Raw genomic sequence first — 24,516 nt, forward strand, 5'->3', positions numbered from 1 at the left:
GCCTTCTGAAGGGCAACTAGGGATGGGCAATAATCATAGAATCTACAGTGCAGAAGGCCATTTGGCCCATCAAGTCTGCACAGGCCCTTGGAAAGAGCACTCTACCCAAGCTCACACTTCCACCCTATCCCCTCACCTCCATCCTATCGTCTCACTTCCACCCTATCCCCCTAACCCAATAACCCCACCTAACCGTTTTTTTTTTTGGACACTAAGGATCATGGCCAATCCACCCGACCTGCCCATCTTTGGACTGTGGGAGGAAACTGGAGCACCCGGAGGAAACCCACGCAGACACGGGGAGAACGTGCAGACTCCAGAGTCCTCTGCAGTCCCCACGCCCTAAACCCATGTTTCCCACCCTCGACCCATCTCTCAATTCCACACGCCGTTGGATTTGCTATTAAAGTTTAGGCAATTAAAATCTGGTTGGTCTAGATTACACAGCGTGGCACCTTTACTGAAGGCCTCTGCTGTTCAACTGATCACTCAAAAGCTGCCCCGAGGGGTTGTGGAGATCTGACATCCAATCCGTCCGTCCTCCTCACCCTCCAATAATAGAGCTGTTTCCCCTTTCTCAAGGTGGATGAAATGGCAAGAGACCAAACTCAACTTTTTCTCTTAATTCATTTTCATTTGTCCCCCGAGAGAATTGCTCCCTCACTGAGTGTATGCGCCCACAGCTAGTGAGCCTCCGGTACCTCACCCAAACAGCCATTATCCAGGTACAGCAAGGAGTGTTGGCTGCCAAAATGGACCCCATGTGAGTATTTTGACACGCCCTAACCCATGGCCACAAATGCGCCCAATTCCAGCAGGATTTGCCGTTTCAGAGGGGCAGTTAAGAGTCAACCACATTGCTGTAGACCTGGAGTCACATGTAGGCCAGACCAGGTAAGGACGGCAGATTTCCCTCCCTAAAGAGCATTAGTGAAACAGCTGGGTTTTTACTACAACCGATCTCTGACACTAATTTCCCATTCAAGAATTTTTAAAAACTGTTGAACTTCGACTCCACCAGCTGCTGCAGTGGGATCTGTACCCGTGCCCCCAGAGGATTAACCCAGGCCCCTGGGTTACTAATCCAGTGACATCGACACTAACCCCGCAGTAAGGGCAAATTTCACATGTCTCTCAGATCATGTATTCAGTTATCAACAACAAACTTGGAATACAGAACTTTTTCTCAAACTAGGTTTTGGTAATGTTTCTGCCTGGCTTTGAACCAGGTGCTATCTAAGCGAACATGATAACCACGACATTACAGAAACACTCCTCTATCGTGTGTACCTGTGCAGGATATGGACTCCACGCCTGGCCCGTGATATTCTACTATTGCACCAGTTCCCCCTTTAACTGTCAAAATGCCAGCAACTTTCAGGATTACATCTTTGGCCGACGTCCAGCCTGACAGATGCCCTGTCAGCTTTACTCCGATAACCTAAACAAGAAACAAACAACTGCTTCATTCCAAAACATTCCAAGAAGGCCGAAGAAGAAACCAGCTTCCTCCGGAATTACCAGACTGGAAACCTGGAACGGAGGGAGGAGCAGAGTGATCCAATCTTTTTAAAATATTTGCATTCATGCTTTAATATTTTTTTAAAATAAATTTAGAGCGCCAAATTCATTTTTCCTAATTAAGGGGCAATTTAGCGTGGCCAATCCACCTACCCTGCACATCTTTGGGTTGTGGGGGCGAAACCCACGCAGACACGGGGAGAATGTGCAAACTCCACACGGACAGTGACCCGGAGCCGGGATCGAAGCTGGGACCTCAGCGCCGTGAGGCAGTAGGGCTAACCACTAGGCCACCGTGCTGCCCCGTTTTAATATTTTAAATACACAACTGGTGTATTGGGGCTGGTTTAGCACAGTGGGCTAAACAGCTGGCTTGTAATGCAGAACATGTTGTGCACGGGCAGCACGGTAGCATGGTGGTTAGCATAAATGCTTCACAGCTCCAGGGTCCCAGGTTCGATTCCCGGTTGGGTCACTGTGTGGAGTCTGCACGTCCTCCCCGTGTGTGCGTGGGTTTCCTCCGGGTGCTCCGGTTTCCTCCCACAGTCCAAAGATGTGCGGGTTAGGTGGATTGGCCATGCTAAATTGGCCGTAGTGTCCTAAAAAGTAAGGTTAAGGTGGGGTTGTTGGGTTATGGGTATAGGGTGGATACGTGGGTTTAGTAGGGTGATCATTGCCCGGCACAACATCGAGGGCCGAAGGGCCTGTTCTGTGCTGTACTGTTCTATTCTATAACAATGCCTGCAGTGCGGGTTCAATTCCCGTACCAGCCCCCCCGAATAGGCGGCTGAATGTGGCGACTAGGGGTTTTTCCACAGTAACTTCATTGAGGCCTACTCGTGACAATAAGCGATTATTATTATTATTACAGTACATAACACAACAAAACAAAAACACCCCCCCTCCCAATAACCTGGAACAGAACCCCCCCCCCCCCCCCGCCACCGGCCTTTAACAGCTAACGGTAACCATCTCTTTAAAATGCAATACAAACAAACCCCCCCCCCAACAAATTTGACCGTCTCAAAATACAGCAACTCCAGCAGGTCCCCCAACCACGCCGAGGCACAGGGTGGGGAAGCGGGCGCCTCCCACAACATTCACAAATGTCCTCCACCCCCTCAAACAGCCGGCTCATCCTCGAACTCGCCAGGTCCACTCTATGCACCACCTTTAGCTGTATCAACCCCAACCTCGCACGAGAGGTTGAGGCATTCACCCTCCGCAGCACCTCACACCACAGCCCTCCCCTCCAGCACCATCCCCAGCTCCCACTTGGCCATAACCCCTTCCAGAGACGCCATATCCTCCTCCAAAATCCTCCCAGAGATCACCAAGGCGGCACCCCCCTCCCCAGACCAATCACCGACAGCACCCCCTCCAACTGGGAGGAGGGCAGTGCCACCGGGAAAGTCGGGAAAACCTTTGTCGCAAAATCCCGCCCCTGCATATACCTAAAAGCCTCCCCGCGCAGGATCCTAAACTTCTCCCCAACCTCGCAAACCGCCCATTTAGAAACAAGTCCTTCATTTCCATCACCCCTCTCTCCTCCCACTCCTGAAACCCAGCATCCAACCTCGCTGGCTCAAACCCACAATGCCCTCGGACTGGCATCCATGTCGTCCCTGCCTCTAGCCTCCATGTGTGTCTTAAACGTGGCCACACCACCGGACTCCCAGAATTATTTCCCATGGGCAAACGGGAGCAGTGCCATTGCCAGCACCAGTGATCCAATCTTTGTCTATTACCGTAAAACAATTGCCCAATGCTAGTATGAAGGAGACCCACTTTAGGGCTGCATTTTTAACCAGTCTTAGATTTTGCACATAGCAAATGGTCACCCTTAAACCTGAAGGACTGTGCCTTTTATACCCTCCCTCCAAAAAGCACTACCTTGCTACAATCCTGGATGGTAGTTAAACTCCACTTACATACCAGTGCAGGACATGAATCCGGCAACAAGCCAGTGCTAAATTGGGCCTGTAACCCTTTGATAGGAATAGGAATCCACTCAGCCCCTCGAGTCTATTCCGCCATTCAATGAGATCATGACGGAGTATAATGAGTATACAAAACTATACAAAGCTGCTAAAACTATACAAGGCACTAGGTAGGCCACACCTGGAATACTGTGAACAGATTAGGTCCCCTTATCGAAGGGAATATACACTGGTATTGGAGGCAGCCCAGAGAAGCTAATCCTAGGTTTGGAAGGATTTTCTTATCAGGAGAGGTTGAGTAGGTTGGGCCTCATTTCCCGAAGGCCTTTGACAAGGTGTGGTACTAGGGGATGGTTTAGCACACTGGGCTAAATCGCTGGCTTTCAAAGCAGACCAAGGCAGGCCAGCAGAACGGTTCAGTTCCCGTACCAGCCTCCCCGAACAGGCGCCGGAATATGGCAACTAGGGGCTTTTCACAGTAACTTCATCTGAAGCCTACTCGTGACAATAAGTGATTTTCATTTCATTTTCAGGTGCCGCAGAGGAGACTGTTAAATAAGTTAAGAGCCCATGGTGTTCAGGGTAAGATCCTGGCATGGATAGAGGATTGGCTGACTGGCAGAAGGCAGAGAGTGGGGATAAAGGTTTTTTTTTCAGGATGGCAGCCGGTGACTAGTGGTGTGCCTCAGGGGTCTGTGCTGGGACCACAACTTTTCACAATATACATTAATGATCTGGAAGAAGGAACTGAAGGCTCTGTTGCTAAGTTTGCATACAAAGATCTGTAGAGGGACAGGTAGTATTGAGGAAGCAAGGGGGCTGCAGAAGGATTTGGACAGGCTAGGAGAGTGGGGAATGAAGTGGCAGATGGAATACAATGTGGAAAAGTGTGAGGTTATGCACTTTGGAAGCAGGAACTTAGACATAAACTATTTTCTAAATGGGAAATGCTTAGGAAATCAGAAGCACAAAGGGATTTGGGAGTTCTTGTTCACGATTCTCTTAAGGTTAACATGCAGGTTCAGTCGGCAAATGCAAAGTTAGCATTCATGTCGAGAGGGCTAGAATACAAGACCAGAGAGGTACTTCTGAGGCTGTATAAGGCTCTGGGTCAGACCCCATTTGGAGTTTTGTGAGCAGTTTTGGGCCCCGTATCTAAGGAAGGGTGAGCTGGCCTTGGAAAGGGTCACAAGAATGATCCCTGGAATGAAGAACTTGTCGTATGAGCAACGGTTAAGGACTCTGGGTCTGTACTCGTTGGAGTTTAGAAGGATGAGGGGGGGATCTTATTGGAACTTACAGGACACTGCGAGGCCCGGTTAGAGTGGACGTGGGGAGGATGTTTCCACTCGTAGGAGAAGCTAGAACCAGAGGACACAATCTCATATTAAAGGGACGATCCTTTAAACAGAGGTGAGGAGGAATTTCTTCAGCCAGAGGGTGGTGAATCTGTGGAATCCTTTGCCGCAGAAGGCTGTGGAGGCCAAATCACCGAATGTCTTTAAGACAAAGATATGTAGGCTCTTAATTAATAAGGGGATCAGGAGAATAGGGATGAGAAGATATGAGCCATGATTGAATGGCAGAGCAGACTCGATGGGCCGAGTGGCCTAATTCTGCTCCTATGTCTTGTGATCTTATGGCCTTTACGCATTGGAGTTTAGATGAATGAGAGGTGACCTTATTGAGACATATAGGATTCTCAGGGGGCTTGACAGGGTAGATGCTGAGAGGGTGTTTCCTCTTAATAATAATAATCTTTATTACTGTCACAAGTAGGCTTACATTGCAATGAAGTTACTGTGAAAATCCACTCCGGCGTACACGGAGGGAAGATTCAGACTGTCCAAATTACCTAACAAGCACATTTTTCGGGACTTGTGGGAGGGAACCGGAGCACCCGGAGGTAACCCACGCAGACACGGGGAGAACGTGCAGCCTCCACACAGACAGTGACCCAAGCCAGGAATCAAACCTGGGACCCTGGCACTGTGAAGCAGCAGTGCTAACCACTGTGCTGCCGTGCTGCCCCCTGCTACCGTGCACGCCTCTCTTGATGGAGAGTCTAGGACCAGAGGGCATAATCTCAGAGTAAGGGGTCACCCATTGGAGACCGAGATGAGGAGGAATTCCTTCTCTGAGGTTAGTGAATCTGTGGAATTCTTTACCGCAGGGAGCTGTGGCGGCTGGGTTGTTAAGTGTGTTCAAGGCTGAGATGGACAGATTTATAATCAGTCAGGGAATCAAGTTATGGGGATAAAGCAGGATGTGGGGTTGAGGATTTCATCAGATCAGCCATGATCTCATTGAATAGCAGAGCAGATTCGATTGGCCTACTTCTATTCCTAAGTCTTACGGTCTCTTTTGTGACCAAACTCCAGATACTCACCTTTTCCTTTTAATACCTTTGATTGCTGTTAACCAATGAATTTCAGATTTAAGATTAACAATTGACCGAGACTCAATTGCCGTTGAAAAGAATTCCAAACTTCTACCTTCCTTTGGCATGTAGAAGCGTTCCCCAATTTCACTCCCGAAAGATCTGCTGCTCCTAGGCTGTCCAACCCAGTGGAACGAGTTTCTATCCACTCTAGCAGTTCACCTAAATAGCTTGAGATCTGTAACTAAATTATCCGCTAATTTTCTAAATTGCAAAAACGACAATCCTGGGTTGTGTAATCTTTCCTGGTCATTTAATCTCTGGAGTCCAGCTACCATTCTGGGAAATCTACACTGCATTCCTCAAAGGCCAATATTACCTTCCTAAGGATAGGTGCCCAGATATAAAAATAGTACACTGGGTGTAGTGTAACTCAGGTTTTGCCGTTAGCAGCCAACGTACCAGCAATTTTTAAAGAGTCCCTGTTAAATGATCAGTTTCGGTGAGTTGGCCCAGCCAGTGAGAGTAGGAAACATAGTTGACCATCGAGGTGTCACAGACACGTCCAGATTTGCTCTTGCCCAACATCCATACACACCAGTAGATGCTGATCAGATGCAGAAGTCAATCCTTCCCAGCTCCATGCAATGGGCTCAATTGCCACATCTCTGCTGCCGTCCTGGCTAAGCTCAGCTGACCCAATGTAATGGTCAGTGGACGAGAGGTGGGCTCTGGAGGATGCCGCACTGCTGAGGGGCACGTCATCTGCCCACTAATCTGTCAGATAATCCCTACAGCACAGGAGGCCATTCGGCCCATCGAGTTTGCACCAACCCTAGAAAGACCACCCCACTTAGGTCCAATCCCCCCGCCCTATCCTCACAGCGCCTCCTAACCTTTGGACCCTAAAGGGGCAACTTAGCACGGCCAATCCATCTACCCCGCAAATCTGTGAACTGTGGGAGGAAACCAGAGCACCCGGAGGAAACCCACGCAGACATGAAATGAAAATCACTTATTGTCACAAGTAGGCTTCAATGAAGTTACTGTGAAAAGCCCCTAGTCGTCACATTCCGGCGCCTGTCCGGGGAGGCTGGTACGGGAACGTACAAACTCCCGAGGTCAGAATTGAACCCGGGTCCCTGGCGTTGTGAGGCAGCAGCGCTAACCAAACTCAAGTCGGTATTGCAATTTTTGTTGTCCACCATTCAGTTTTAAGAAACTAACGGTTCTAGACGAGCTTCAAGGTATCTAGATTTTACCAAATCGACGCAGACACTTTACCTTTGGGCATTTCAACTCCCAAGGGATTCCTGCCATCACATCGACTGCATCTGCTCCTCCAACTCCAATACACACACCACCCAGACCACCACCATTAGGAGTATGGGAGTCTGTGCCGATCAGTAGGACGCCAGGGTAGGCATAGTTCTCCAAAACAATCTGCAAAGAAAATCAGAAGTTTGTCATTACACAGTCGAGGCTGTGCACCGTGTACTTACTTCTCCGCAGTCTTTCCGGAGTTTCACAGGAACTGGTCACCCACTTGAGCCATGACTTTGTACAACGAGTGTTGCAGACTATTTAATAGTATTATCACTCAGCCAAATCCATGTAACCACAGAAACGTACAGCACAGGAGACGGCCACTTGGCCCATCAGATCTGCTGGCTCTTTCCTGGGGCAAAACAAAACTCATCACTTGGACTTGTGCTCTCCCATAAGCTACGTTTTACTCGGTTTCAAATACTTATCCCAATTTTTCTAAAAAGCTGAAAGTGATTTGGACCCAGTTTGCTGGTTCAATGTAGAAAATACTTCAGAGCTCATTCCTCCCTCTCAGACCTTGAAGTTGATAATCATCATCTCATCACCGACTCTGTAACCAGAGGAAACAATCTTTCCCTATTCATTCTTTCAAATTCCTTCAAATTTAACGGCCGCTATTAAATCGTTCCTTAACCATACGGTTCAAGTGGAAAAAGTCCCTCCTTTGGGTAGGACAGTAGTTAACACTGTGGCTTCATAGTGCAAGGGTCCCAGGTTCGATTCCCGGTTTGGGTCACTGTCTGTGCGGACTTCTCCCGTGTGTGCGTGGGTTCCCTCCGGGTGCTCCGGTTTCCTCCCACAGTCCAAAGATGTGCGGGTTAGGTGGATTGACCATGCTAAATTGCCCTTAGTGTCCAAAAAAGGTTCGGTGGGGTTGCTGGGATAGGTTGGAAGTATGGGCTTAAGTAACTTCCAAGAGCCAATGCAGACTTGATGGGCCGAATGGCCTCCTTTAGCACTTAAATTCTATGAATGCAAGATACTATGAATAAATGTAGTTTTCCACGATTATCTCCTGTCTCTCTGGTTTTAATATCCAACTATAAAAGCATGTCCAAAATTGCACGGACTTAACCAGTATTTTGTTACTGATTTATCTTGCACTCTGTTCCCCAGTTATTTAAAAATAAATTTAGAGTACCCAATTTTTTTTTAAAACAACTAAGGGGCAATTTAGCGTGGCCAATCCACCTAACCTGCACATCTTTTTGGGTTTGTGCGGGTGAGACCCACGCAGACACGGGGAGAATGTGCAGACTGCACACAGACAGTGACCCAGAGCCGGGATCGAACCTGGGTGCTTGGCTCCTTGAGGCAGCAGTGCTAACCACTGTGCTGCCCTTATACCCCACGTATAAACCCCCTAATAGACTGGGCATTTAGAGCTCTCTCCTTCAACACTGGTTATGCTGGGATCAGTTGAAAATGTCAAACTTAAGACTGATGAGATGGAACCAAGATGGGCAATTTTTGTTTAATTCATTCCCGGGATGTGGGTGTCGCTGGCTAGGCCAGCAGTAATTGCCCATCCCTAATTGCCCCTTATAAATGTGGTGCCTTCCTGAACCTCTGTAGCACATCTGCTATTAGGGACAGAGCTGCAGAATTCTGACCCTGCGAGAGTGAAAGAATGGTGATGTAATTCCAAGATAGATAGGTTTTTGATTAATAAGGGGATCAGGGGTAATGGGGAGAAGGCAGGAGAATCGGTAGGAGAAAAATATCAGCCATGATTGAATGGCGGAGCAGACTCGATGGGCCGAGTGGCCTAATTCTGCTCCTATGTCTTATGGTCTAATTTAGGATGGTGTGGGGTTTGGACAGAAACCCGCAGGTGGCGATGTTACCACGCCTGCTTCCCTGTGTCCTCCGAGGTGGTAGCAGGTTTGGAAAGTGCTGTCGAAGGTGAGTTGCCGCGGTGCATCTTGTGGATGGTTCACCCTGCTGCACTATGCGTCGGCAGTGGCGAGAGTGAATGTTTTAAAGTGCTCTAAGTGAGCTCTTTTGACCTGGGCGATGCCGAGTCAAGAGCTACTCTGGTTAAATGAATGGCGACCGATTAGTTTCAACAGGGTGAATGCCCTCCTACTCCTATTGGAGTTGGGCTGCCTGAGAAACTGGTAACATTTAAATCCAATTCATAAAAGGTCCAGTAATGTGAACTTGTTTTCTGCCTGTGCGTTTGCGTCTCGGGGCTTTTTCATATTTAAAGATCTCCCTCCGTGTTTATTCGGTTTGTGGCTGACCAGGGCTGCGGGGTAAACTCGGGGGAGCGAGTGGGGATCACTTCACCTGGTGGATGATACCAGAGCCGGGTTTCCAAAAGCCAACGCCATATTTCGCTGCTGCCGTCGCTAAGAAGTCATAAACCTCTTCATTCATTTCCTACAAAGTAAATGCGACAGGTTAAGTGATTAATGTGAAAACAAGTTACTGAGATCGAACTGATCAGTTGCCCAATAGCAGCCTCTTACTAAGAAGCAAGGAAATCGAAGCTATTAATCACTGAAAATTATTAATCCCTTTTTCATTTGCTTGTAATCTGTAATTTGTCAGGTTACATGTTTCAGATATTTACACAAAAGAAATTCATCCAAAAGCAAGCATATAACTAAGTGATATATTTTTTAATATATGAAATCTCTCATTTATTCTTCCTTTATATATTCTACCTGCAGATCATACAATGATGTCAGGGGAGTCAACCATTACTTATATGTGGACCTGACCACACTTGGGTGTGGACCACATTTACGTAAAGTAATTTACATCATGAGGCCATTTGTCCCTCTGCTTCCATGTTAGCTCCCCAGTGAACATTCCAGTCAGTCCCTCACTCCATGGCCTCAAGTTTATAAGAATCTTCATTATTGCCACAAGTAGGCTTACATTAACACTACAATGAAGTTGCTGTGAAAAGCCGCTAGTCGCCACATTCTGGCACCTGTTCGGGTACACAGGGAGAATTCAGAATGTCCAATTCACCTAACAAGCACGTCTTCTGTAAAGTGGCCATCTAAATTCCTTTTTTTTAAATTTAAATAAATTTTAGAGCACCCAATTCATTTTTTCCAATTAAGGGTCAATTTAGCATGGCCAATCCACCTAGCCTGCACATCTTGGGGTTGTGGGAGCGAAACCCATGCAGACACAGGGAGAATGTGCAAACTCCACACGACAGTGACCCAGAGCCGGGAGTGAACCTGGGACCTCGGCGCCGTGAGGCAACGGTGGTAACCCACTGCGCCACCGTGCTGCCCTCATCCAAATTAGTTTTGGAAATCACTGACCGTTTCTGCCTACCACTTGTTTCTAAAGAAAAAGTTCTACCTCTTAACTCCCCCTCCATCTCTTGGCCAAAGTCTTGAATTTACATTGCCAGTCCTTGAAACATCAGCTAATGGAAGGGCTGTCTTAATCTTGTACACCTCTATCAACACCCCCTTCAAATCACCGTCGCTCCAATCACTACCCCATCCTATCTAACCTAACCAGGGCGACCTGATAGAAGTCTGTAAAATGATGAGGGGCGTGGACAGAGTGGGATAGATTGTTCCCAGGGTGGAAGAGTCAACTACTAGGGAACAAAGGTTTAAGGTGCGAGGGGCAAAGTTTACAGGAGATGCGCGAGGGAAGTTATTTTACACAGAGGGTAGTGGGTGCCTGGAACTCGCTGCCTGAGGGGTTGGTGGAAGCAGGTACGATAGTGACGTTTAAGGGGCGTCTTGACAAATACGTGAATAGTCTGAGGATTCAGGGTAAACCATTTCGGACAGAGATGAGGAGACATTTCTTCACCCAAAGAGTGGTGAGCCTGTGGAATTCATTACCACAGGAAGTAGTTGATGCTAAAACATTGAATATAAATAAGAGGCAGCATTTGGGGAGAATGGGATCAAAGGCTATTGGGAGAAAGCAGGATTAGGCTATTGATCAGCCATGATCATGATAAATGGCGGAGCAGGCTCGAAGGACCAAAAGGCGTCCTCCTATCTTCTATGTATCTATGAATAGAGGGATACGGACCTTCGAAGCGTAGAAGCTTTTAGGTTAGATGGGCAGATTTTAAGATCGAGTCAATACCGCCTCTCACTATCCCCTCTGGCAAAATGCATCATCTAGCACAGTAGTTAGCACTTTTGCTTCACGGCGCCATGATCCTTCGCTCGATTCCCGGCTTGGATCACAGGCCCTTCGGCCATCGTGTCTGCGCTGGCCTTCAAGCACCTGTCTATCGGTGGCAGAGTAGCAGAGCGCCAGGGTCCCAGCTTCGATTCCTGGCTTGGATCACTGCCTGTGCAGAGTCTGCACGTTCTCCCAGTGTCTGCAAGTGTTTCCTCCGGTTTCCTCCCACAACTCCCGAAGGACGTGCTTGTTCGGTGAATTGGACATTCTGAATTCTCCCTCCGTGTACCCGAACAGGCGCCGGAATGTGGCGACTAGGGGCTTTTCACAGTAACTCCATTGCAGTGTTAACGTCAGCCTACTGGTGACAATATTAAAGATTATTATTAAATTCCAGCTGCTACTTGTCTGTATGCCCATTCTGCTAATCTACCTCCGTCCTTTAGCAGGTGACTCATATCATCCCCATTGGTTGCCACTCCTCCAACTTTGGTATCATTGCCAACTTTTGAACTTTTACTCCATATTCCAGGATCCGAGTCATTTATATGGAGCAAAAATAGAGGCGGTTCCGGCACTGGCCCTTGGGAAACATCGCTGGCTACCATTCTCCAGTCTGAAAAAACAACCATCTACCACAGCTTGGTGCTTACAGTATTTTGGCAAACACGGGGGGAATATGCAAACTCCAGAGCCGGGATCGAACCTAGGACCTCGGCGCCGTGAGGCTGCAGTGCTAACCCACTGCGCCACCATACTGCCTTTACATCAGTTAGATTTAATCTGTCTTTTAAAATGCCTTAACTAAAATGGAGAATGCTTGGAAAACTCAGAAGCCCAATTTCCCTACACAGATGATGCCGGAATTAACGTGTCAAGTCCCTATAACTCTGCAGAGATCTGAAGAGTCATAAAGAGTCAAAACGTTATCTCTGTTTCTCTCTCCACAGACGCAGCCAGACCTGCTAGGGTTTCCCAGCATTTTCTGTTTTTATTTCAGTTTTCCCCCACCCGCAGTGTTTTGTTTTTATTTCATAAACCCCGGCTGGCTCTCCTTATTTTACTTCAACCGCCTTCTGATTTTTCCCCCCCTGATTAAGGATTCCAAAACCATAACCACCACCGATGTTAAACAAACTTTGCTCTTGCACTGTCCTTGCACTTTTTATTGAATATGGGTGTTACATCGGACACCCTCCAAACCTCCGACAATGCTAAGATTGAAAGATTAAGGCCAACCCTTCCTCCGTCTCCACTCCTACATCCTTAACAATCTGGGATGCAAGCCATTGAAAGCAGGGGATTTATTTCCACCACCCATCACATGCACTATCTCTGCTTTTACTGTTATTTTGTTACATTCCTCCCTCCGGGTAAACACTCACACAATGCACTCATTAAGTATCTTAGCTTTGCCTTGCACTTTAAAGCAACCATCAGCTCCTGTGTCCCTTATAGGACATAGATAGGAGACATGTCAGCACAGTGGTTAGCACTGCTGCTTCACAGTGCCAGGGACCCGGGTTCGATTCCCGGCCTGGGCCACTGTCTGTGCGGAGTCTGCACGTTCTCCCTGTGTCTGCGTGGGTTTCCTCCGGGTGCTCCGGTTTCCTCCCGCAGGAAACCAATGCAGACACGGGGAGAACATGCGAACTCCACACAGAGTCACCCAAGGCTGGAATTTAACCCGGCGCTGTGAGGCAGCAGTGCCAACCACTGTGCCACCATGTCGTTGGGATTTCATGATGTCCTTTACCCTGACACATATTGGGGGGGGGGGGGGGGGGCAAAAGGAGTGAGAGTGAAACACAAAAAGGCGAAGACAATTGCAACAGGCAAGACTCGGGGTTGAATGCTGGTGTGCTAGAAGAATATTTACATTTAAATAGAATCTCACCCAATAATTCAAATGCTTCTCACTCAACAAGTTACCTTGGCTCTGGCCAAATCTTTCTCTCCTCCAATCTGAGCTTCGATCAAGTGATCACAGTGAATTGTCGATGGCACGGCCACTCGGGGTAACCCACTGCTGATGAACTGAAGCATGGCCATCTGGGCTGTGGCATCCTGCATGGCCACCCTGTCGGGTCGCAGGCGCAGGTACGTCTTCCCACGGCCTATATCCTGGTTCACAGGGTCATCGAGGTGACTGTACACAATCTTTTCTGACAAAGTCAAGGGTTTGTTCAGCCTGTCACGGAAGGCAAGATTACATGTTAGAATTGGGCCGTGGTTAGGCGCGGAAACAAACTGAGCATCACCAATTAATGCACAGTGTTTTCCTTTCAAATGAAGTACAATAGTTTTGTGGTTTTAACTCAACAGCATACATTCTATCCATAGAATTTGACAGACAGTTTCCCACGGCATTGCACAACGAGATCCAAGACCTAGACATGAATGTTGGGGGTAGGATCAGTAAGTTTGCAGTTTCCCAATCTAGTTTAGGGCAATTGTAATCCCCAACTATCACAACCCTACTTGCTCTGCAGGTTTCCATAATCTGCCTACAAATGCTCTGTTGCACTTCCTCCACACCTGATTGAGGTGTACAAAATTGAGGGACATACACGGGGTAGATAGGAAGAAACCTCACCCAATAACCAGGGGGGCCATAGACTTAAAGGTGGGAAGCAGGAAGCGAGGAGGTTTGAGGAAAAACGTTTGCACCCAGAGTGATGGGGATCTGGAACTCGCTGCCTGAAAGGGTGGTGGAGATGGGAACCCTCAACATTTCCGAAGCATTTAGATGAGCATTTGAAATTCCAGAGCATACAAGACCACGGACTAAGTGCTGGGAAATGGGATTCGAACAGATTGGTTGGCGCAGACACGATGGGCCGAAGGGCCTCTTTCTGTGCTGTAAAACTCTGTGACTGTGTCCAAAGATGTGTAGGTTAGGTGGACTGGCCATGCTTAATTGCCCTTAGTGTCCAAAGGTTAGGTGTGGTTACAGGGATAGGGCGGTGATTGGGTCCGTATTGCATAGAGCATAGAACAGTACAGCATAGAACAGGCCCTTCGGCCCTCGATGTTGTGCCGAGCAATGATCACCCTACTCAAACCCACGTATCCACCCTATACCAGTAACCCAACAACCCCCATTAACCTTATTTTTTGTTTTAGGACACTACGGGCAATTTAGCATGGCCAATCCACCTAACCCGCACATTTTTGGACTGTGGGAGGAAACCGGAGCACCCGGAAGAAACCCACGCACACACGGGGAGGACGTGCAGACTCCGCATAGACAGTGACCCAGCCGGGAATCGAACCTGGGACCCCGGATCTGTGAAGCATTTATGCTAACCACCATGCTACCGTGCTGCCCAGATTGGGTGGTCTTTCAAATGGTCGGTGCAAACTCGATGGACCGAATGGCCTCCCTCTGGCATTGTTGGGATTCTTTGAAGTATGGTCCTCAGATCAAGCAGGGTTAGAGAGCAGGAGGTTAATAGACCACAGCATGCAATCATTAGTCAGTTTATATGATCGAGTCATACATTCCTTACTCTTCAGGTGTTGCATTTAAACAAAAGTCTGAGAACATGCACCAACAGGTTCAAAAACAGCTTCTTCCCTGCCGTAACCAGGCTCCTGAATGACCCTCTTACGGGCGGAACTGATCTCTTCACACATCTTCTCTCCTGAGCAGCACTACATTCCGTATGCTTCACCCTATGCCGGTGTCTATGTATTTATTTATTTTTCAATTTAGCGTGCCCAATTCTTTTTTTCCCAATTAAAGGGCAATTTAGCATGGCCAATTCAGTTATCCTGCACATCTTTGGGTTGTGGGGGCGAGACCCTCGCAGACACGGGGAGAATGTGCAACCTCCACATTTACGGTGACCCAGGGCCGGTGATCGAACCCGGGTCCTCGGCGCCCTGAGGTAGCAGTGCTAACCACTGCCCCAAACTGGTGTCTATGTATTGCGTATTTATGTATGTCCTATGTTTTTTCATAAAAAGACAACAAAAATGGAAAACTGCCTATTTTGCAGTGAAAGGGTGCAATTACAACACGTTCAACAAGTTTACAAGGCTGGTTTCCATTATAGATTTTAATACCGGAAACGTATGCAAGTTTTAATTAATTTTGCTCTGGCCCCAGGGACCTTCCAGTGACTGGCACCAGTACATTGAAAGACGGACCACCCACCCTGCTTCACAGCCCAATACGCTCCAAGTACAGCAACTGTAAGTATGGAGACAAAGAAGCCAGCCAATTCACACACAAGGTGCGTCCCTCAAACATTAAATTAGATAAATGCAAAGTTCTGCGGATGCCAGAGGTCTGAAATAGTAAGTGCTGGAGGGAAACAGCAGGTCTGACAACATCTGCGGAGAGACAAACCGAGGAATTGAGTCCAATGTGATTTTTCTTCAGAATGGAGTAGGAATAAGCTGTTCAGAAAGGGGGGAGGGGCAGGCGGAACAAATTAGGTCAGGGTATATGTGGCGGGCAGGGGAAATTGAGTGGCAATGTATAGAACAGGAGTGGTAATGGTGCTATTAAAAGGAAAAATGTTGGTCCAGAGTAAGTGTGAATGGCAGAATAAAGGTCAAGAATTCATTTAGACAACCAATTAAAGTCTACTTTGGTTATTATAGAATTTACATGCAGAAGGAGGTCATTCAGCCCATCGAGTCTGCACCGGCTCTTGGAAAGAGCATCCTACCCAAGGTCAATACCTCCACCCTATCCCCATAACCCAGTAACCCCACCCAACACTAAGGGCAAATTTGGACACTAAGGGCAATTTAGCATGGCCAATCCACCTAACCTGCACATCTTTGGACTGTGGGAGGAAACCGGAGCACCCGGAGGAAACCCACGCACACACGGGGAGGATGTGCAGACTCCGCACAGACAGTGACCCAAGCTGGAATCGAACCTGGGACCCTGGAGCTGTGAAGCAATTGTGCTAACCACAATGCTACCGTGCTGCCCTAATTTGGATAAGTAAAGCTATTTTTATCTATAATGTTTTATCTTTGAGGTAAATGTTTATGTCTACGGTGTTTTCTAGTTCACATACTTGTGATTTAGGCATTCTACCATTATTCTATAGTTCAGAAAATATAAAAATCCAGAAATGACAAGGTCTGAAGTACCTAGCTGAAGTTACAGTAGACAACAGCAACAGTACCATTGGGCCTTTTGCATCCATCTGCATAGGTAGAAGATTTAATGTTTCATCCAAGAGATGACACCTCTGACAATGTAGCTCTCCGTTAAAATGGGGCTGGAAGGTCAGCACTTGTCATGTAAGAACATAAGAATAGAACTAGGAGCAGGAGTCGGCCATCTGGCCCCTCGAGCCTGCTCCGCCATTCAATGAGATCATGGCTGATCTTTTGTGGACTCAGCTCCACTTTCCGGCCCGAACACCATAACCCTTAATCCCTTTATTCTTCAAAAAACTATCTATCTTTACCTTAAAAACATTTAATAAAGGAGCCTCAACTGATTCACTGGGCAAGGAATTCCATAGATTCACAACCCTTTGGGTGAAGAAGTTCCTCCCAAACTCAGCCTCAAAAAAAGGGGAAGTAGATTTAGGACTATGCCCCCTAGTTCTGCTTTCACCCGCCAGTGGAAACAACCTGCCCGCATCTATCCTATCCATTCCCTTCATCATTTTTAAATGTTTCTATAAGATCCCTCCTCATCCTTCTAAATTCCAACGAGTACAGTCCCAGTCTACTCAACCTCTCCTCTTAATCCAACCCCTTCAGCTCTGGGATTAACCTAGTGAATCTCCTCTGCACACCCTCCAGTGCCAGTACGTCCTTTCTCAAGTAAGGAGACCAAAACTGAACACAATACTCCAGGTGTGGCCTCACTAACACCTTATACAATTGCAACATAACCTCCCTAGTCTTAAACTCCATCCCTCTAGCAATGAAGGACAAAATTCCATTTGCCTTCTTAATCACCTGTTGCACCTGTAAACCAACTTTCTGTGACTCATGCACTAGATGTGGAGATGCCGGCGTTGGACTGGGGGTGCACTAGCACACCTAAGTCTCTCTGCACAGCGGCATGCTTTAATATTTTATTGTTTAAATAATAATCCCGTTTGCTGTTATTCCTACCAAAATGGATAACCTCACATTTGTCAACATTGTATTCCATCTGCCAGACCCCCTAGCCCATTCCCTTAACCTATCCAAACCCCTCTGCAGACTTCCAGTATCCTCTGCACGTTTCGCTTTACCACTCATCTTAGTGTCATCTGCAAACTTGGACACATTGACCTTGGTCCCCAACTCCAAAACATCTATGTAAATTGTGAACAATTGTGGGCCCAACACGGATCCCTGAGGGACACCACTAGCTACTGATTGCCAACCAGAGAAACACCCATTAATCCCCACTCTTTGCTTTCTATTAATTAACCAATCCTCTATCCATGCTACTACTTTACCCTTAATGCCGTGCATCTGTATCTTATGCAGCAACCTTTTGTGTGGCACCTTGTCAAAAGCTTTCTGGAAATCCAGATATACCACATCCATTGGCTCCCCGTTATCTACTGCACTGGTAATGTCCTCAAAAAATTCCACTAAATTAGTTAGGCACAACCTGGCCTTTATGAACCCATGCTGCGTCTGCCCAATGGGACAATTTCTATCCAGATGCCTCGCTATTTCTTCCTTGATGATAGATTCCAGCATCTTCCCTACTACCGAAGTTAAGAACATAAGAACTAGGAGCAGAAGTAGACCGTCCGGCCCTTCGAGCCTGCTCCGCCATTCTATAAGATCATGGCTGATCTATTCGTGGTCTCAGAACCACTTACCCGCATTCTCGCCATATCGCGTAATTCCTTTATTTTTCAAAGAAACATCTACCCTATCTTTAAATATATTCAATGAAGTAGTGTCTACTACTCCTTTTGGTAGGGAATTCCATACTTTAAAAAAAAATTTAGAGTACCCAATTCATTTTTTCCAATTTAAGGGGCAATTTACCGTGTTCAATCCACCTACCTTGCACATCTTTTGGGTTGTGGGGGCGAAACCCACGCAAACACGGGGAAAATGTGCAAACTCCACACGGACAGTGACCCAGAGCCGGGATCGAACCTGGGACCTCGGCGCCGTGAGACTACAGTGCTAATCACCGCGTCACCGTGCTGCCCTTGAATTCCATACTTTAACCACCCTCTGAGTGAAGAAGTTCCTCCTTGATTCAGTCCTAAATCTGACCCCCCTAATCTTGAGGCTATGCCCTCTTGTCCTACTTTCACCTACCAGTGGAATATCCTTTCTACTTCTATCTTATCCATTCCCTTGAAAATTTTATATGTTTCTATTAGATTCCCCCCTCAACCTTCTGAATTCCAGTGAATATAATCCCAATCTACTCAGCCTCTCCTCATACGATAACCCCCTCAACTCCGGAATCAGCCTAGTGAACCTTCTCTGCACCCCCTCCAGTGCTAGCACATCCTTTCTCAAGTGTGGAGACCAAAACTGCACACAGTACTCCAGGTGTGGCCTCACCAGCACCTTGTACAACTGCAACATTACCTCTCTACTTTTAAACTCAATCCCCTTCGCAATGAAGGACAAAATTCCATTTGCCGTCCTAATTACTTGTTGCACCTGCAGACCAACCTTCTGTGACTCATGCACAAGTACACCCAGGTCCCTCTGCATAGCAGCATGCTGCAGCTTTTTACCATTTAAGTAATAATCTGTTCTATTGTTACTCCTACCAAAATGCACGACTTCACACTTATTGACATTATACTCCATCTGCCAGACCTTTGCCCACTCACTCAATGTGTCAATGTTCCTCTGTAAGGTTTTACAGTCCTCAGTACACTTTGCTCTGCCACACACCTTCGTGTCATCTGCAAACTTGGATACCTTACACGTAGTTCCCAACTCCAAATCGTCTATATAAATTGTAAATAATTGTGGTCCCAACACCGATCCCTGAGGCACGCCACTCGTCACTGATTGCCAGCCAGAATATCACTCATTTATTCCCACTCTTTGTTTCCTGTTAGGCAACCAATCCTCTATCCATGCTAGTACTCTACCCTTAACACCATGCATCCTTATCTTGTGCAGCAGCCTCTTGTGCGGTACCTTGTCAAAGGCCTTTTGGAAATCTAGGTACACCACATCCACTGGGTCCCCTTTGTCTACCTCGTCGAAATGTCTTCATAGAATTCCAAGAGATTCGTCAAGCATGACCTGCCCTCCATGAATCCATGCTGCGTCCGTTCAATGGGACAATTTCTATCGAGGTGCCCTCCTATCTCTTTCTTGATAATAGACTCAAGCACCTTCCCCACGACAGAGGTTAAGCTAACCAGTCTATAATTCCCCATCTTTTGTCTACTTCCCTTTTTAAACAGTGGCGTCACATTTGCTGTTTTCCAATGAGGCAGGAATCCTCTGGGACTGCCCCAGTGTTCAGCGAATTTTGGAAAATTACCGCCAGTGCATCTGCTATTACTCCAGCCATCTCTTTCAGTACCCTGGGATGCATTCCATCAGGGCCAGGAGACTTATCTATCCTGAGCTCCATTAGCTTGCCCAACACTTTCGTGATAGTAATGGTTTCCAGGTCCTCACCTACCTTCTTCTCTCGGTCAATTGCTGGCATGTTATTAGTGCCCTCCACTGTGAAGACCGATACAAAATATTTGTTCAATACCTCCGCCATTTCATCATATCCCATAACTAAATGACCACTCTCATCCTCTAACGGACCAATGTTTACTTTAGCCACTCTTTTTAGTTTTCTATAATTATAAAAACTTTTGCTATCTGTCCTTATATTCTGTGCCAATTTTTTTCGTGTTCTATCTTACTTTTCTTTATGGCTCTTTTCGTGGCTTTCTGCTGACCCTAAAGTTTTCCCAATTTTCTAGTTTCCCCCTGATCTTGGCCACTTTGTAAGCCTTCTCTTTCAATTTGACAGCCTCATGCATCTCCTTAGACACCCATGGTAGATTACCTCTTTTCTTGCATTTTTTCCTTCTCACTGGAATATACTTTTGTTGAGCATTATGAAAGATTTCTTTGAAAGTACTCCACTGCTCCTCAACTGTCCTACCATAAAATATTTGTTTCCAGTCTACTTTAGCGAGATCCTTCCTCATTCTATCGTGGTCCCCTTTGTTCAAGCATAGGGCCCTGGTATTGGATTCTATCATCACACTCTCCATCTGTATACTAAATTCAACCATGCTGTGATCACTCCTCCCAAGAGGATCCCTAACGATGATGTCATTAATTATTCCTGCCTCATTACACAGGACCAGATCTAAGATAGCTTGCTCTCTCGTCGGTTCCATTACATATTGTTCCAGAAAACTATCCCGGATACATTCAACAAACTCCTCTTCAAGGCTACCCTGACCGAGCTGATTTGACCAATCTATATAAAGATTAAAATCTTCCATGATAACTGCTGTACCCTTTTCACAGGCATTAGTTATCTCTTCATTTACTGCCCGTCTTAGTGTGATGCTATTGTTTGGTGGCCTATAGACTACGCCTATCAGTGTCTTTTTCTTCTGAGAATTTCTAATTTCTACCCAAATAGATTCAACCTCATTCTCCATAGAACCTATATCATCCCTCAATGCCACCCTGATGTCGTCCTTGATTATTAGTGCTACTCCACCTCCCTCACATACCTGTCTATCCCTCCGAAACGTGTGGTACCCCTGGATATTTAACTCCCAGTCGTGACCATCCCGCAACCATGTCTCCGTAATGGCTATCAACTCATATTCATTCGCAATGATTTGTGCCGTTAATTCAGCAACTTTGTTACGAATGCTATGAGCATTCAGGTAAAGTGCCTTAATGCTGACTTTCTTATCATTATTAGATAAATTGGACATCATGAGATGTCCCAAGTTATCCTTTCTTTTTGCTTCATTCCTAGTCTGCCTTGAACTTAAACCCACCTGCACACATGATAACCTGCTGCTTATCCTTCCACTTAACTCCCTACTCCCTGTCGCGTTACCTTTCCCTTCCCCCCGACTCAGAAGTTTAAAGTCCTACTGACCACCCTATTTATCCTTTTCGCTAGAACACTGGTTCCAGATCGGTTCAGGTGGAGACCGTCCCAACGGTACAGATCCCCCCGGTTCCAAAACTGGTGCCAATGCCCCATGAAATGGAATCCCTCTTTCCCACACCAATCCCTTAGCCACGTGTTTACTTACCTAACTTTCTTATCCCTATGCCAATTAGCACGTGGCTCGGGCAGTAATCCGGAGATTATGACCCTCGAGGACCTGTTCTTCAATTTCCTTCCTAGTGCTTGACAATCCCCAAATAGGTCCTCCACCCTAGCCTATGTTGTTAGTCCCAACATGGACAACAACAACTGGATCCTCACCCTCCCGCTCCAGTATCCTTTCAAGCCGGTCGGAGATGTCCCGCACCTTGGCACCGGGCAGGCAGGACTCCCTATCCGGCTTGCAAAGGATACTATCTGTCCCTCTAATTATAGAATCCCCTCTAACAACTACTTGTCTTTTTGCTCCCCCCTCTTGAATGGCCTTTTGCACCATGGTGACATGGTCAGCTGGCTCATCCTGTCCGCAGCCCTTTTCCTCATCTGCACAGGAGCAAGAATCTCATACCTGTTGAGTCATTTCCTCATCTCCCATTATTAAAACTCCCTTCTCATCTTCTAAAGGACCAATATTTACCTGAGCCACTCTTTTTTGTTTTATATATTTGTAAAAACTTTTACTGTCTGTTTTTATATTCTGAGCAAGTTTACTCTCATACACTATCTTACTCTTCGTTATAGCTTTTTTAGTAGCTTTCTGTTGACCCCTAAAGATTTCCCAGTCCTCTAGTCTCCCACCAATCTTTGCCACTTTATATGCTTTTTCCTTCAATTTGATACTCTCCCTTATTTCCTTAGATATCCACGGTTGATTTTCCCTCTTTCTACCGTCCTTTCTTTTTGTTGGTATAAACCTTTGCTGAGCACTGTGAAAAATCGCTTGGAAGGTTCTCCACTGTTCCTCAACTGTTCCACCATAAAGTCTTTGCTCCCAGTCTACCTTAGCTAATTCTTCTCTCATCCCATTGTAATCTCCTTTGTTTAAACACAAAACACTAATATTTGATTTTACCGTCTCATCCTCCATCTGTATTTTAAATTCCACCATACTGTGATCGCTCCTTCCGAGAGGATCCCTAACTATGAGATCATGAATCGATCCTGTCTCATTACACAGGACAAGCTCTAGGACCACTTGTTCCCTCGTAGGTTCCATTACATACTGTTCTAGGAAACTATCGCGGATACATTCTATAAACTCCTCCTCAAGGTTGCCTTGACCAACGTGGTTAAACCAATCGACATGTAGATTAAAATCCCCCATGATAACTGCTGTACCATTTCTACATGCATCAGTTATTTCTTTGTTTATTGCCTGCCCCACCATAACGTTACTATTTGGTCGCCGATAGACTACTCCTACCAGTGACCTTTTCGCCTTACTATTCCTGATTTCTACCCAAATGGATTCAACCTTATCCTCCATAGCACCGATGTCATCCCTTACTATTGCCCGGATGTCATCCTTAAATAACAGAGCTACACCACCTCCCTTACCATCCAGTCTGTCCTTCCGAATAGTTTGATACCCTCGGATATTTAACTCCCAGTCGTGACCATCCTTTAACCATGTTTCAGTAATGGCCACTAAATCATAGTCATTTACGATGATTTATGCCATCAACTAATTTACTTTATTCTGAATACTACGAGCATTCAGGTAAAGTACACTTATGTTGGTTTTTTTTATCTGTTTTGAATCTTAACATCTCCAGTTTTATTCCTTTTTGTATTACTGGGCCAATTCACTGAGCTCCCCTCAGTCACTGTACCTTGTACTGTCGCCCTTTTTGATGTTTGACTATGTCTTCTCTGCCTTGCACTTACTTCCTTTTGCTTCTGTCCCTGTTTTACTACCTTCCAACTTCCTGCATCGGCTCCCATCCCCCTGCCACATTAGTTTAAACCCTCCCCAACAGCTCTAGCAAACCCCCCCCCAGGACATCGGTTCCAGTCCTGCCCAGGTGCAGACCGTCCGGTTTGTACTGGTCCCACCTCCCCCAGAACCGGTCCCAATGTCCCAGGAATTTGAATCCCTCCCTCTTGCACCATCTCGCGAGCCACGCATTCATCCTATCTATCCTGACATTCCTACTCTGACTAGCTTGTGGCACTGGTAGCAATCCTGAGATTACTACCTTTGAGGTCCTACTTTTTAGTTTAACTCCTAACTCCCTGAATTCAGCTTGTAGGACCTCATCCCGTTTTTTACCTATATCGTTGTGCACCACAACAGCTGGCTGTTCACCCCCCCCCCCCAAAGAATGTCCTGCAGCCGCTCCGAGACATCCTTGACCCTTGCACCAGGGAGGCAACATACCATCCTGAAGTCTCGATTGTGTCCGCAGAACCACCTGTCTATTCCCCTTACGATTGAGTCCCCTATCACTACAGCCCTGCCATTTTTCTTCCTGCCCTGCTGCACAGCAGAGCCAGCCACGGTGCCATGAACCTTGCTGCTGCCTTCCCCTGGTGAGCCATCTCCCCCAACAGTATCCAAAGCGGTATGTCTGTTTTGCAGGGAGATGACCGCAGGGGACACCTGCACTGCCTTCCTACTCTTGCTCTGTCTTTTGGTCACCCATTTGCTATCTCCCTCAGTAACCTTCACCTGCGGTGTGACCAACTCGCTAAACGTGCTATCCACGGCCTCCTCAGCATTGTGGATGCTCCAAAGTGAGTCCATCCGCAGCTCCAGAGCCTATGTTCGGGTTGGGAGCGAAACCTGGAGCCCACAACTATACAAGTCAGAGATGACTGTGTTACCGTTTGCGTTTCGCTTGTCCAATGGTTGAACCTGCTACGTTTCGGTTGAGGTAATGTTTGTCTTTCTCTTGGGCATGTCTAGACTGATTGGGCAGGCAGGGACATGCCAACGTGGCTCAACTGGTAATGCTTCTGACACATGGCTGTTGGTCGGAGACTTGAGCAGGGAAACACCCAGAGGAAGGTTTCCAGCCACCGGACCCTTCCTCCCAACTGACGGAACCGGCAAGAAACGTTCTTCTGATGGTGAAGAGTTAAACCACAAAACATTGTTTTTGCGCATAGGTACAAATGTACAAAAACAAATTTAAAGTGTTTGGATGTCTACA

General features: G+C 46.8%; 1 protein-coding gene across 1 annotated transcript in view; it reads right to left on the bottom strand.

The window, feature by feature from the left end:
- The window catches only part of aco2 (aconitase 2, mitochondrial), an 88,957-nt gene that overhangs the window by 59,211 nt on the left and 5,230 nt on the right, over positions 1 to 24,516 (bottom strand). Inside the window, exons 2-5 of the mRNA XM_038783590.1 lie at positions 13,228 to 13,486; positions 9,463 to 9,555; positions 7,126 to 7,284; positions 1,291 to 1,441 (exon numbers count right to left, since the gene is read on the bottom strand). Coding sequence (XP_038639518.1) covers positions 1,291 to 1,441; positions 7,126 to 7,284; positions 9,463 to 9,555; positions 13,228 to 13,486 — 662 coding nt within the window. The remainder of the gene's footprint in view (positions 1 to 1,290; positions 1,442 to 7,125; positions 7,285 to 9,462; positions 9,556 to 13,227; positions 13,487 to 24,516) is intronic.

Source organism: Scyliorhinus canicula, chromosome 23 (assembly GCF_902713615.1).
Source record: "Scyliorhinus canicula chromosome 23, sScyCan1.1, whole genome shotgun sequence".
NCBI lineage: Eukaryota > Metazoa > Chordata > Chondrichthyes > Carcharhiniformes > Scyliorhinidae > Scyliorhinus > Scyliorhinus canicula.